This window comes from Lottia gigantea (genome assembly GCF_000327385.1).
Source record: "Lottia gigantea unplaced genomic scaffold LOTGIsca_33, whole genome shotgun sequence".
Classification (NCBI taxonomy): Eukaryota; Metazoa; Mollusca; class Gastropoda; family Lottiidae; genus Lottia; species Lottia gigantea.
In genome coordinates this window covers 1,257,234-1,271,565 of record NW_008709110.1, presented here as the reverse complement: position 1 = coordinate 1,271,565, position 14,332 = coordinate 1,257,234, and the positions used below count along the sequence as shown (strand labels likewise).

The 14,332-nt window shown below is 29.3% G+C and overlaps 1 protein-coding gene across 1 annotated transcript; it reads left to right on the top strand.

Moving 5' to 3' along the window:
• Window positions 1–752: 752 nt before the first annotated feature.
• LOTGIDRAFT_162282 (hypothetical protein) lies at window positions 753–13,237 on the top strand (the record flags this gene model as incomplete). The annotated part of the gene is made up of 26 exons (XM_009058245.1): window positions 753–1,007; window positions 1,450–1,539; window positions 1,997–2,184; window positions 2,661–2,889; window positions 3,121–3,190; window positions 3,500–3,606; window positions 3,969–4,098; window positions 4,401–4,583; window positions 4,872–5,009; window positions 5,259–5,379; window positions 5,649–5,800; window positions 6,026–6,201; window positions 6,514–6,624; window positions 6,853–6,978; window positions 7,616–7,724; window positions 8,282–8,391; window positions 8,703–8,795; window positions 9,294–9,394; window positions 9,660–9,752; window positions 10,555–10,556; window positions 10,632–10,685; window positions 11,073–11,269; window positions 11,507–11,649; window positions 12,016–12,127; window positions 12,428–12,571; window positions 13,130–13,237. The coding sequence occupies 26 exons, from the start codon at window positions 753–755 to the stop codon at window positions 13,235–13,237; spliced, it is 3,342 nt and encodes a 1,113-aa protein (XP_009056493.1).
• Window positions 13,238–14,332: the final 1,095 nt, after the last annotated feature.

The window sequence follows — 14,332 nt, the reverse complement described above, 5'->3', positions numbered from 1 at the left end:
GACTCAAACTAGTGGAACATAAGTGAAATTTGCCATAAGTAGGCTATCTCCATATTTCCCTGCCCTGTCGGCAGAGCTGTCCATTAAATAAATTGCCGTTGTTGGACACGATAATTAAGTACCCTAAGCGTTGCGAGAAATTCTTTTGTTATATTCAGAATGATATTGAATCTGATCAAACCACAGGCCTACACTATCCTTCATCTGCATTAATGCTTCCCATTCATAGCCCTTAATGTGGCTCCATTATATAATATGCGTATTGAATCAATGGTCGGTTTGAATTTTCCTGGAAAATTCTATAGGATACACATTTCTTTATATTAATAGTATAATATACTGTTACTGGAATTACAATAACGTAAAATTAGGTACGTTTCAAAAAACAAACAAACACACAGACAAAAGTCGAAAGCCCCTATTTTCGAGGTAACCTAGGTGAAACATCTAAATCTAGCTTGAATAAATCCCATTAACCAAATAGTCTGAAGCAGAGCCGTATATCCTAATCATTAACTGTGGTCAAATTTGTGTATGGTTATCTCCCTTGCATCGATGGCAATGATGATCGGAAAGAAACGAATGACTTAACGCGCTTTGTTATTTATTATTTTGGATAAAAGTTTCACTATCTTAACCAAATTTTTAAAGCCAAATTTATAAAGGCAAAATGAGTGATCTATTTCAATGACCTGTATTATGTCAAATTAAAATCTTTTAAATTATTTGCTGCTGACATACCGGTAATAAAAATGGCAGCCCCCGTGAACGAAGAGATCCAGCGATTATGCTATTATAATATTCGACCAGTCGTGTTCCACGGATATGTTGCTCCTTTCATTTTGATATATTCCGCTTGGCTCTATGCCTGGACATTTGTGTATGGAATAAACGACTATTTTGAGGGAGGTCTCATAGCGTTTGCTATTGTTGCTTTACTGCAAGTGTTGACATCACTGTTTTGTCTGTGGTCTGTGGATGTCCGGTGTGCATTAACATGCTCAAAGGTACCTTTTCATATGAATAATTGGATATTGCTATGAGGATTGATGATTTTTTAGAATGTCTGCTACAGGTGGTGCTAATGATTTTTGTGCACTAGGCTAGAGGATATAATATATTATTTACCCAACCATATGGATTTCTACCTATCCAATCAATCAGGATTTGACAATGTGATGGAGAAGCTCATCCAGACCCTTGGGCATTAAATTGTATTTACTCCCCTTATAATTGAATTATATAGATAAAGATAAAGGCTTGTATGTCCAATCTTGTATTTCAATAAACTTAAAATAGGGATGGGAACCACTTTCGAGGAAACTAAAAAGGGTGGAAACCACTACACATCACCTCTCCACCTATTGTCACCACACCACAACTTTTTCTTTGAAATTCTGATAAATGTGTCTCCAATGATAGCTTATTATATTATATGTTATTTTTCAGGTTAATGATCCATATAAAGCTGGCTGGGTAAAAGTTGTACCAACACCAAATAATGGTTTTACAGAAATTATTAAATTATTCCATGATCAGGTAACGTGCACAAGAAAATGCAGAATTTATAAGCTTAATCTGTATACTGTATTCACAAATTTTAAAACTTAAAAGTTATTACACAACTTGAAGCAGTTGCACATTGATATTTGTTGCACTAGAATGATAAGATACATTTTTTATATGTTTTTATCTGACTCAGTGACATAGGGATGCTGAGTTGAAAATCCAGTGAATGAGTACCAGGTACAATAACTATCTCAACCAAATGGGATCATACCTTCAGTCAATTAGGGCACCTAACCATAATGGCCCCAAAGTTTTGACTTAAGCATCTTGGGTTGGTGGGTAGGTGACTATAACCTGTTAATTACAACACAGAATCTCATAGATTATTCTTTGTTAGACTGTTACTCAGCTTTTTCAGAACATAATAATTGTTAAATATAAATCTCAACTATTTTTTTTTTTAATTACCCCACTTACTTTATTTCAGTCTGATCATGGAGAAGAATTATGGTTTTATTTCCAAAAAACAAAATATATTTATGATAAAGATGAGAAAAAACAATTTTTACAAGTATCCTTTCCAATAAATGAATCAATACAACACTACATGGACTGGAAGGGTTATCCAGATGATAAATCCTTGAAAGAAGTAGAACTAAAATATGGCAAAAATTCGTAAGTGAAAGTCTTAGTTCTAATACTATATTCTTTATCTTGCAGATTTTATTTCTACTACTGAATTGATTAGTATTGGGAAGTTTTTCAGTAGAAATAATATGCAGTGCCTAAGACCAGTTAGTAACTCAAAAGCAAATGTTAAAATGCGTGAAAACAGTTGTGTTCATATTATGAAATTTAGGACAGACCACAGCATAATCAGTAACTTGACAGTAAGGACGATGAAACCTATACATAACCTCATTTGCTAGGTTACGTCGTCCAACTAGTGATCATGAATTTAGTGAAATTGAATGAATCTTTTCTCATTATTTTAACAGCAAATTAGATTAACTAAAGATCAATTCCAAGGGGTAGATAGGGCCCTTGTGAACCTTAATTCTTATCCTTGTAAACATGGTTGTTTATTTCTTTCTTTATGAATGGTTTTGGGGAATATGTGATTTTTTTTGTTGAAAATGTATTATTTTCAGAATGATAATGGATATACCTCAGTTTATGGAACTATTCCGAGAAAGAGCCACAGCACCATTCTTTGTATTCCAAGTATTTTGTGTTGGTTTATGGTGTTTAGATGAATATTGGTATTACAGTGTTTTTACATTGTTCATGTTAATTGCTTTTGAAGCCACACTTGTACAACAACAACTACGTAATATGGCAGAAATACGGAAAATGGGAATAAAACCATATTTAATTCAGGTATATTTGTAATTTCACCTTGAATTTTCAAGGTCTACTTCTGGTGGTTTTCCAGACATTACATGAATATAATTTTGGCGATCCTAGACACTGTTGGGTAAAATTAGGAAGTTATCTAAAATACATTCAAGTCACTCATTCTTTATTGGTGAGTAAATGTCGTGTTTCAGACCCAATATCACATGTAAATTTGATAAATGATTTTTTATGATATATTAATGTTATTTCTAGGTGTATAGAAATAAAAGATGGATAAAAATAATGACTGATGAATTGGTACCAGGAGATATAGTATCAATAGGTAGGAATATAATACAATGATATAATACACTGAATTAGTAACTTATCTCAATGTCATGTTTACTCTTTGAAAATGAAAATTACTTTGTCTCCAAATGCCTCACTCAGTTGGTCCTCATGACTTGTATCCATGTATGTTTAACACTAACAGCAATGAAATAAGTAAGCATTACGCTATAAAATGATTATTTATCATAAATTTGAAAAATAATACTTTCTTGGTGATCATGTTAAATATTTTCTACCAATATCAGCTGTATAGCTTTGAGGTGAAAGGTATGGTTCATTGACAAAAGATTTTATTTTGTAGTTCGATGTCAAGATGATAGGATAGTACCATGTGATTTATTATTATTAAGAGGACCCTGTATTGTAGATGAATCTATGTTAACTGGAGAATCAGTACCAGTCATGAAGGTCAGTCATAAATTTACCTTTGATGAATATATACCCTTACTTTATAGGATAGTCATAATTGCTATATATCAAAGAAGGTAGATTGAGACTTCGGCGAATGTCTTATTGATCCCAAAAGACATTTCACAAACACAAGGCAATATTATACACTGACAGCTTTGCATTCAGAGAATGGCTTTCAATTTCAACCCTAAATGATCTAGGTAATTAAAAATTAACTATATTGTGTCGAATGTCAATTTTAATTTTAACTATAAACCAATATTGACTGAATTATTATTGATTTAAACATTAGTTATATTCCATTATGATATGGCAGCCTAGTTGAATTTGAAGTTAATGTATATTATTATATTACTCAGGAAGCAGTAGAAAACCTAGATAATGATCATATATTAGATACAGAAATTGATGGTAAATTACATATGTTATTTGGTGGTACCAAAGTTGTACAACATACACCACCTAGTAAAACAGGCGCTGGATTAAAAGGTGATTCATTATTTTTATGCCCTGTTTACAACATTTGTTTTAGCGGCAATAGAGAATGTAGTTTTCATTTTACTTAAACATGATACATAATTATTTGGATAAGGTCTAGTCAAGATCTCCTTCAAAGTTTATGGCATTTCATTTGAAGTACTTCTTTTGACAATTAAGTCCATTGAAGACAAATGTAACTTTTTTGATTGTTACTTCATTGTGCCAATACACTACATTTTTCATTCCCAATTTGAAGAGATATAGAATGAGTTTAAAATTCTTATAGCAGTGTATCTTTTATTATCTTTCAGCTACTGATAATGGTTGTATAGCATATGTTTTAAGACATAGTTTCAACACTTCACAAGGAAAACTATTGAAAACTATATTATTTGGTGTAAAGAGAATGACTGCTAATAGTTTAGAGACCTTCTTCTTTATATTATTTCTGTTAATATTCGCAATCATTGCTGCATCTTATGTCTGGATTAAAGGTGAGCTATTATTTAGGTTCCGTACTAAGTTAAAATCTGCAGTACATTTTATTCATGCTGTGTGATATTTAGTCAACTGGTATCCTTAATTTTTGCCATTTTATTGATTTTAGATTCAAGAAATTAACTGAAAGAATTCCTGAATAATTCATAATTCTGAAATGTTAAAAGAGGACAGTTCAAAATATTTATTGTATTTCACTATATATAAATCCTCACATAATTGTTGTTTAAATGGATAACGTACTGTTTTATAGGAAGTTGTACACATTGTATTATTTATTTCAGGTACTGAAGATCCAAATCGTAATAGATATAAGTTATTTTTAGAATGTACCTTAATTTTAACATCAGTTGTTCCTCCTGAACTACCTATAGAGTTATCATTAGCAGTCAATACGTCATTATTAGCTCTTACTAAATTATGTAAGTATGATTCTGTTTACTTCATATTGACTCAGATCTCTTCATTATTTTGTTATATTTTTTCCTTGGAGCTCATTGCAAATGGTGGTTGGGGGGTTTTAATCTCACTCTGGTGATTTTTGCTCATATCTGACCCAGTTGTAAATGGATATTGATAATTCTGAAATTCAAGGACCAGCTGGTAGAGAGGATCATAGTGAATTTGTTATTTTTTCTTCTGTCCTAATTTGTTTTATTATTGTATTATAGATGTATATTGTACTGAACCATTCCGTATACCATTCGCTGGGAAAGTTGATGTATGTTGTTTTGATAAGACAGGAACATTAACTAGTGATAGTTTAGTTGTTGAAGGTGTAACTGGTCTAAAGTAAGTATTGAAGGATCATTGAACATTAGTTGTGGTGGCTTGTACATTTATTTTTGTTCCATATTTATGTAAATGAGAAGAGTTGCTATCGTTATGCCAAAATAATGGAATTTGGTAAAAAAAAAAAACAATAACAAATACAATGAGTTAAACACAAAATTTGAATGTTTTATAGAATATTTAATATAATAAAATCAGCCTCCTTACAATAAGAATGTTTGAGAATTGATTGTATTAGTTTGACTAGAATATTACTATATATATTATAGTGGTGAAGAGATAGTACATGCTACAGAAGTACCTATTACTACAGCACAGGTTATGGCATCATGTCATTCTTTAGTACATTTAGATGATGAATTAGTGGGTGATCCTCTAGAGAAAGCTACATTAAATGCTGTAGAATGGACATTAACAAAAGGTATGAAATATTTTATATCATTTTATATTCCAATCTAAATTATCTGTAACCATATTGATCAATATTTCTTGAAAGAGTACAACCAAAAATATTAGATTATCAGATGCATTTGCATGCTTCAATGCAGCAGTTTCTACCACCATTTTACCTAATAACTTAAAGAAAGACAATCTAAGAAGTTGCTGCCAATTCATCCCACTGTGAAAAATGTTTCATCTATTCCAGCTGATTCTGTATTACCACAGAAAAAAGGACCACAAGGTTTAAAGATATTCCATCGATTCCATTTTGCTAGTGCTTTAAAGAGAATGTCTGTTATATGTGGGTATACACCGCTTGGATCTCAAAATACTGAGTATATGGGGACTGTTAAAGGAGCACCAGAAACTTTGAAATTGATGGTAAGATATGCATTTGTTAAGGTCAATTGTACTATTTTGAATGAGATGTTGAAAAAACTGTTAATTGTTTGATTTATTGTTGGTAAAAAAAAATTACAAGAACTAATATTTTACTACTATTTTTACAAATACAAAATTATTGTAATGTTAAGTAATGTTGAAATTGCCCAAAATTTTTTTGAAACAAACTACTATTAAAACCTTGGATATTGAAGAGTATAATCAAATCCAACTCATATGGACTATGCTCATTATATTTCTTCTGGACAGTTACTGTAAGTGGTAATATGTAAATTGTGTTGAATATTGTAGTTTATCAATCCACCAGCTAATTATGATGAGGTATATTTATCTATGGCTAGAAGAGGAGCTAGAGTCCTAGCTTTAGGTTATAAACATCTAGGACCACTTTCACATTCTCAGGTAGGTACTAAATCTCTACATATTATAAATATGAAATAAAGGAAGAAGGTTTGACTCAAAACAGGGCATGGACTACCTTCCCCTCACATATATATTTCTTATTCCTTGGTAAGTGACTTAGTGGATCAAGACTGTTTTAAATAGAACTTCATCATGTACTGGTGCTGGCATTGAATATAGCTAAGAATTCTATGCCGCCTTTCCTATATTTGACCTGCTATTTTTCAGGTTCGAGAGATACCCAGAGAAGAGATTGAATGTGATTTAAACTTTGCTGGTTTTGTTATAATATCCTGTCCATTAAAATCAGATTCCAAATCATCTGTTAAAGAAATTATCAACGCTTCACATCATGTAAGTATCCATAGTTTTGTCTCGCATAAAAAAAGTTAACAGTTTTTTAGGCCTTTTTTAGCTTATTTTGTTTATGCACACATAAAAATAAAAATCTGTACAAGCAAGACAATTCAAAATCTTGCCTGAAATATGGTAGAATTGAGACTAAAAGTTGTATAGTAGTGTACTCCTCCGTAGAAAAGTACCATCATTTGTTTCTCAAAGAGTAAGCATGGTCTGCTTTGTGTCGACACATATAACTATCAACGCTTGCTTCTATAGATGCTGGGGTTCATTCAAATAACTATAGCAGCTGGATGATTTCAAATGTGCTGAAATGGTGTCATGAATACCCGGTATATGATCAGCATAATCAATGATTAAAATAAACATTAATCATTAGCTGAACATAGTATTTTTTTAAAACCAGTCTTGTCAAGATTTTTTGTTGGCCTACATTCATCATTAGTTTAATTATCATTTTTCATGGTTTCTATTTAAAAAAACAATAGCCACAGGAATATTTTTTGAAGCCCATAATGTAAAAATTGTTTCTGTCTGGCTAGAAGACAGTATTGTTTAAAATTCTTTAAGATATATTTTAGATATCATCAATTATATGTATTAAAATAAACTATTTTGATTATTTATAAAGGTTGCCATGATTACAGGGGACAATCCATTAACAGCCTGTCATGTTTCTAAAGAATTAAAGATGTCCGGAAAGGTTAAGATATTAATTTTAACATCACCCAATGCACTAGGTAACTTATTAAAAACATTATTATTATTCTATTGATCTCATAGCAGTTATTGATTGATGATATATTTCTTTACCTTGCAACAATATCACTACCTCTATTCTTATACCCTAACTATTTCTTTTTATTGATTCATGGAATGCAGACATAAGCACTCAATTTTGTTTTATCTTCCTTTGTAGAAAGATATTTTCACTGCTTAAGATGAATTTGAATGAAATACTGTTGTGTGGAAATATGTCCTTAACAAACTTTTTAACTAAATAGATTTTTACACAATCAAAAAGTTCTCTTTTACTTTTGGGTCCTGAAGTACCAAAATAACTTTAATTCCTTTAAATTTGTGAGACTGTGAGATATACATTCTGTATAGCACTTACGGTTTCTGAATTTTAATGGATGTACATGCCTATAATACATGGTTGTCACAAAAGAAAAAAAAAATTAATATTACATGCAATTCAACTAATGAAACCTGGCACTAAATACCTGTATGATTTATACATTATTACATTTCTTTTTTTTAGCAAATAATAGTTTTAGAATTTATTTTGTTCCAGATAAAGACTGGCATTGGCAATCTATTGATGATAAAATAATACTACCTGTTATACCTGGTGACCTGAGAAAATCTTTAATAGATAAATATGATCTCTGTTTAACTGGAGAGGTAGTTCTTATTATTTAGATTATTCAAATGTACCGTTTATACTGTTTAAAATTAAATTCAAATTTTGATTTAATTAAACTTATGTACAGGTAGCATGTAGTTATTGAAAATTAAAGATATATATGAAATATTTTGCTATTTTTATCTGTTATGTAGTAATATATTACATGTGTATAAATTACATATAAAATGTAAGGTAAAATTATGGTAAGTTATTAAGATATTTCAACTTGTTTTAGTTTAGTTGGGTCAATATCTGTTATGAAAGACAAAATTTATAATTTTTTATTCTATATTTCCTTTCCTTTCAGGCTCTAACATATCTTCAAACAGAATATCCTAAAATATTAAAGATTATTTTACCAAATACTAAAATATTTGCTAGAGTTGCACCCAAACAAAAGGTAATATTCTTTAATGTACTTTCTTTAATTAGAAGCTATTGTATTAGTAATATAATAATACAACATTAATATTACTGATTGTTTTATTTCAGGAAATAATAAAGCCATTAAAATCTTATTGTTATACAACATTATAACATTATTCATTGTTTTGTTTCAACATTAATATTATTGGGTTTTTTTTACAGGAAATAATAACAACACCATATTGTTTTGTTTCAGGAAATAATAATAAAACCATTAAAATCTTCTGGTTATTGATATTATTTATTGTTTTGTTTCAGGAAATAATAATAAAACCATTAAAATCTTCTGGTTATTGATATCATTTATTGTTTTGTATTTATTGTTTTGTTTTAGGAAATAATAATAAAACCATTAAAATCTTCTGGTTATTGATATTATTTATTGTTTTGTATTTATTGTTTTGTTTTAGGAAATAATAATAAAACCATTACAATCTTCTGGTTATTGATATTATTAATTGTTTTGTTTCAGGAAATAATTATAACATCATTAAAATCTTATGGTTATACAACATTAATGTGTGGTGATGGTACTAATGATGTAGGTGCTTTAAAGCATGCTCATGTCGGTAAGTTTGACATTTGTTTAATATGTATTAAGTATAATATTATATGTGTATCACAGTCAGATCGCGGAGAAAGGGAGGGAGGGAGTGATGTCTCCCTTACAAACATTAGTAGATAGTGTAATGAAAATTTTTCTCTGATAATGCTTTGGCATACTTCTAGAAGAATTGGAATTAATTTGAATTGAAATATTTATTTCAAACTGATTGACATTTTTTGTGATATTTATGAAATCTTTGATGTAAACCATACTTAAATTGAATTTCTCTAGGTGTAGCATTATTAGCCAATGCTCCAGAAAAATTTGGGAAGAAAAAGAAAGAAAAACCAGAGGTATTTTTTTTTTTTTTATATTATCTTTTTGGTGTAATTTTTGAAAATTCTGTAAAAAAACTATTATGTTTGGTCACAAATTTTCATGACAGCAAAGCATTTTTTTGCAAGTGTTGATAGAATACGTATTCATTAGTCATGAAACAGTTAACAATGATTCATTTCTCATCATATCATATCTTGAAATAGTTTCAATGTTGTTATGATATTTATTATAAAAAAAGTAATCCGAAATCCAACACAGCATGTTACCAATACATTGGTTGCAGCTAATAAACTTTTCATGTGAGGAAGTATATCGATCATAAATGAGAAAGTATTTCATAATGAAAAGTGGTATCAGGTGCCTTATTACTGAATTTATATATGGCTTAACTTCCTATTTGATTATTAATGTTATTACTATAGGGTAGTAGTGTAGATAATGATGTTAAAACAGACAAATTATCACAATTAAATCAAAGATCTGGTGGTTCCAGTAATAAATCTATGAGTAAAGCAGCCAAACAAAGAGCTGTAGCAAGAGGAGATAATTTAGCTCCAGCACAGGTGAGATTTATATTGATAAAAAACTCAAGTAGTCAATACAGTGGTAGTAGCTAATTATCTATGATAATAAAGTGGTAATAGCTAGTGAACTTTGAAAGTTGTATCTTCACAGCACTCAATGACTGAATAATAGTGTTTTTAATATTAGTTCAAAGTGAAAGTCTAAAATAGTAACAAATTTCATAGGGAAATTAATCACAAGTATAACATTGTTTTTAACAAAATAAGATAACATTTGCCAATAGTAAAACTACCTGGTACATCGTCAGTTCTGATACGTATAGTGGTATGTTTTCCAGAAAAAAATAGCTGCAATGTTAAAAGAGATAGAAGAAGAAGAAAAATAAAGTTGTAAGATTAGGGGATGCTAGTGTAGCTTCACCATTTACTTCTAAATTATCTACAGTAGTTAGTGGTAAGTTGTGCTCTTATGATGTCAAAGTATTCCATAATTTCTGAGTTAATTATCAGCAGTGGTATGTATGACGTACATGGCTTCCTATTAAGGCAGTTGGTTACTCCTTGATTTAATTATTATCAGTATCATGATAAAATACAAACTTAATGACAGTGTAAAACAAATGTTTTCTTATTTGTCTATTCCCAATTATGCAGAAATGTTTTTATAGTAAATAATGTGTTGTTTTCATTATTTGTTATTATTTAATTTTTTGATATTAATTATTATTGTTGATGTTTAAAAAATAATTTCTCATAATATTTATTATAAATGTTTTATTTTTATATTTTCATTATGTAATAAAATCAATTGATTTGAAATGTTTTATTTTTATATTTTCAGTATGTAATATAATCAAACAGGGCCGATGTACATTAGTCACCACATTACAGATGTTTAAAATATTAGCATTGAATGCCCTCATATTAGCTTATAGTCAAAGTGTATTATATTTAGATGGTATTAAATTTAGTGATGGACAAGCTACAATGCAGGGTTTATTACTGGCTGGTTGTTTCTTATTTATATCAAGGTCAAAGGTAGGTTTGCAGTGTTCTTTAAGGGTCATTTCACAATGCTCTGGCTAAGGAGGAAACCTTTTTGGTGCATTACCATTGTAAATATGAATTATAAGTCATCAAACTTTCACACACTGACCCAAATTAGAACTCAATTAACCAAACAAATGATATGATAGAAAACAATCCTAACCAATCCACTAACGTCAAACCTTTATTTGTCAAGAGTGTGCTAATGATGAAAATGTTATTTTTCAGCCTTTAAAGCATTTATCAAAAGAACGTCCTCTACCTAATATATTTAATATTTATACAATCTTGACAGTATTGCTACAATTCTCTATACATTTTACTAGTTTAATATATCTGGTACAACAAGCTCTAGCTTATGAAAATCGCAAGTAAGTGTATTGCCTTTAATTGGGCAAGTTAAAGGAGGAGTATGTGCCAAATTAAAAAAAAAGATTTGAATAAAAATGACATAGGGAGAGTAATCATTGTTCCATTTTTGTTTTCACAATGAAATTAAGTTATAAATTTACTTTTAGAATATTATTAATTCTCTACGTATTTCAAAATATATATATATAAAAAACAAAATAAATGGTGCATACTTCTATTTGAAAGACTCATCTATTATTACATGGAACTGATAGCCTGCAGGAAAGGTTGTTGCCAAGAGGTATTACCTAAGTTGTATATAATGTTGTTTTTTTATATAAATTATAATTTGTTAGTATTAATTATAATCATTTTATATCTTATAGAGAAGGAGAACATATAGATTTAGAGGCTAAATTTAAACCCAGTATATTAAATACTACAGTTTATATTATATCAATGTCATTACAAGTCTCTACATTCGCTGTCAATTATAGGGTTTGTATTCTTCTTTCAATATTTTAAAGTCCAACTTGTTTCTGAAATGTTCTAGCCATATCATGACGATTCTAATAACAACCAATATATTTCAAGTGTAAAACAAATTTGAATATAAAATAGTAAACCTTTTTTATGTATTATAAAAGTTAAACAAAGACACTTTCTCACGTTTTAAAAAGTGATTAAGGCATTGATTGTATATATATATATATATATATACAAGCTGCATGGGACTCCTAATAAAGATTTATTCTTCAAACCATGTTACACGTGTATTTAAACTTTAATGTATTTCAGGGTGAACCATTTATGGAAAGTTTATGGAATAATAAACCATTATTATATAGTTTAATGGTTTCTAGTGGGGCTATAGTCTGTCTGGCTAGTGGGGCTATACCAGAGTTAGGAGAACAATTTGAACTTGTCGAGTTACCAACTGAAGTATGTATTGATTATATTTCTATACAAAAGATAAAAATGTAAACCTCATTTCACTTCCTGTTATCATATAACTCAAGTATTATTCTGGATAGAAGGATACATTCATAATATTTTGATTATCATGTCAATATTTTGTGGTGCATATATACTTATTTAGCCTACATTTTTATATTTCTCATCAGTGGGTCATTGTTGAAGGAAAAGAGGTTTTTTAGCCTTAGTATACTTGTTAATAAAACTATAAGCATAGTTTAAGTTTCCCAGTCTGATGTATGTGGTTTTGTTATCCAAGACAATTATGCCATAATAGAAGTTTTTAGTGTTCTTGATAAGCACACAAAGGCTAGAAAATTCATTAAATTCCCATTAAAAATTTTTTAAAACTAATTGCCTGCCTGCAGCTCAAAATTGTTTATATTTTAGTGTTCGGGCGTTAATAGAGATTAAATAATTGTAATTATATATACTTTTAAAACATAATTATGGTGAAAATCATAAATTTCTATACAAAAGATACACAACATACGAAAGAATATATAATTTTCTTCTATTTTTCAGCTGAGGAATAATGTTTTAATGACTGTAGCAGGAGATATCTTGGCAGCTTTTATTGTAGATAGAATATGTCGTTTTATTTTTGGTCGGGGTAAATTAAGGAAAAGTTAAGACTTTATTCATTAGGCCACAAAATTCTCAAGAAATATATATGAAAATAAATTTTTGTTGATCAACCAGTCTTGTTTTTTATTGTCAAGTATAAATATCAAGGAGAAAGACATAAAGAGTTGAATGCTCAGGTTTCATGCATCTGGCTTTGTAGTGATTCTGTTCTTCACAAGTATTCAGCAGCTTTTTTCTGTTTACTTGGAACCCTAAAAATTCCCCTTCCCCTGGAGTTCTATTTGACCTTGAAGAAATATTGATTTTACTAGCTGAAACAATACATTACTTATTCTATAGTTTATAAGAACTGACTTTATCATTAATCCTATTGAATACAATTTTCAAACTGAAATATCATTTCTTTTGTTTTTTATTATAGACATGTATATTGTATATAAAACTTGCAGGACCAGTTATTGTAAGAATTGTTTTAAGAACAATGGACATAAACTAATGTAGATGCACCTGTTTATACAATAGGTTTGACCGTAAGCAGCCTTCTTTTAGACAAAATGTATCAATAAAAAGAATATCAAATAATTTATATACATTTATCTTCAAAAAAAAAACAACAAATTAATACCATTTGGAATATACAAATATTACACAATCTGGAATGATGGTTTCCTATTATAAAAATTAATCTTAAACCTAGCTTTAAAATCCTGATCATTAGGAAGATATGGATACCAGAGGATATAATTTGTATCCCAAATATTATTATAGAAGTTATAAGCTATTCCAGTAATATCCTTGCCACTAATTGGTTGTAAAGGTACTGGAAAAGGCGATGCTTCTCTCTCCTTTGTTACTAGTAAAGCCAATGGTACATCTTCAGTTAACAATTGTAGACCATTTCCCTCATTATCTATATAGTAAACGCCATTATCTACAGCTAAAAAATATATAGATATCACTCCATTACCATTATCTACAGCTAGAAGTATATGAGATCTCTTTCTTTGTCATTATCTACAGCTAGAAATATGTAGATATTATTCCACTCTTATTATTATCAGCTAGAAATATATAGATATTATTTCACTGTCATTATCTATAGCTAGAAATATATAGATATTATTTCACTGTTATTATCTA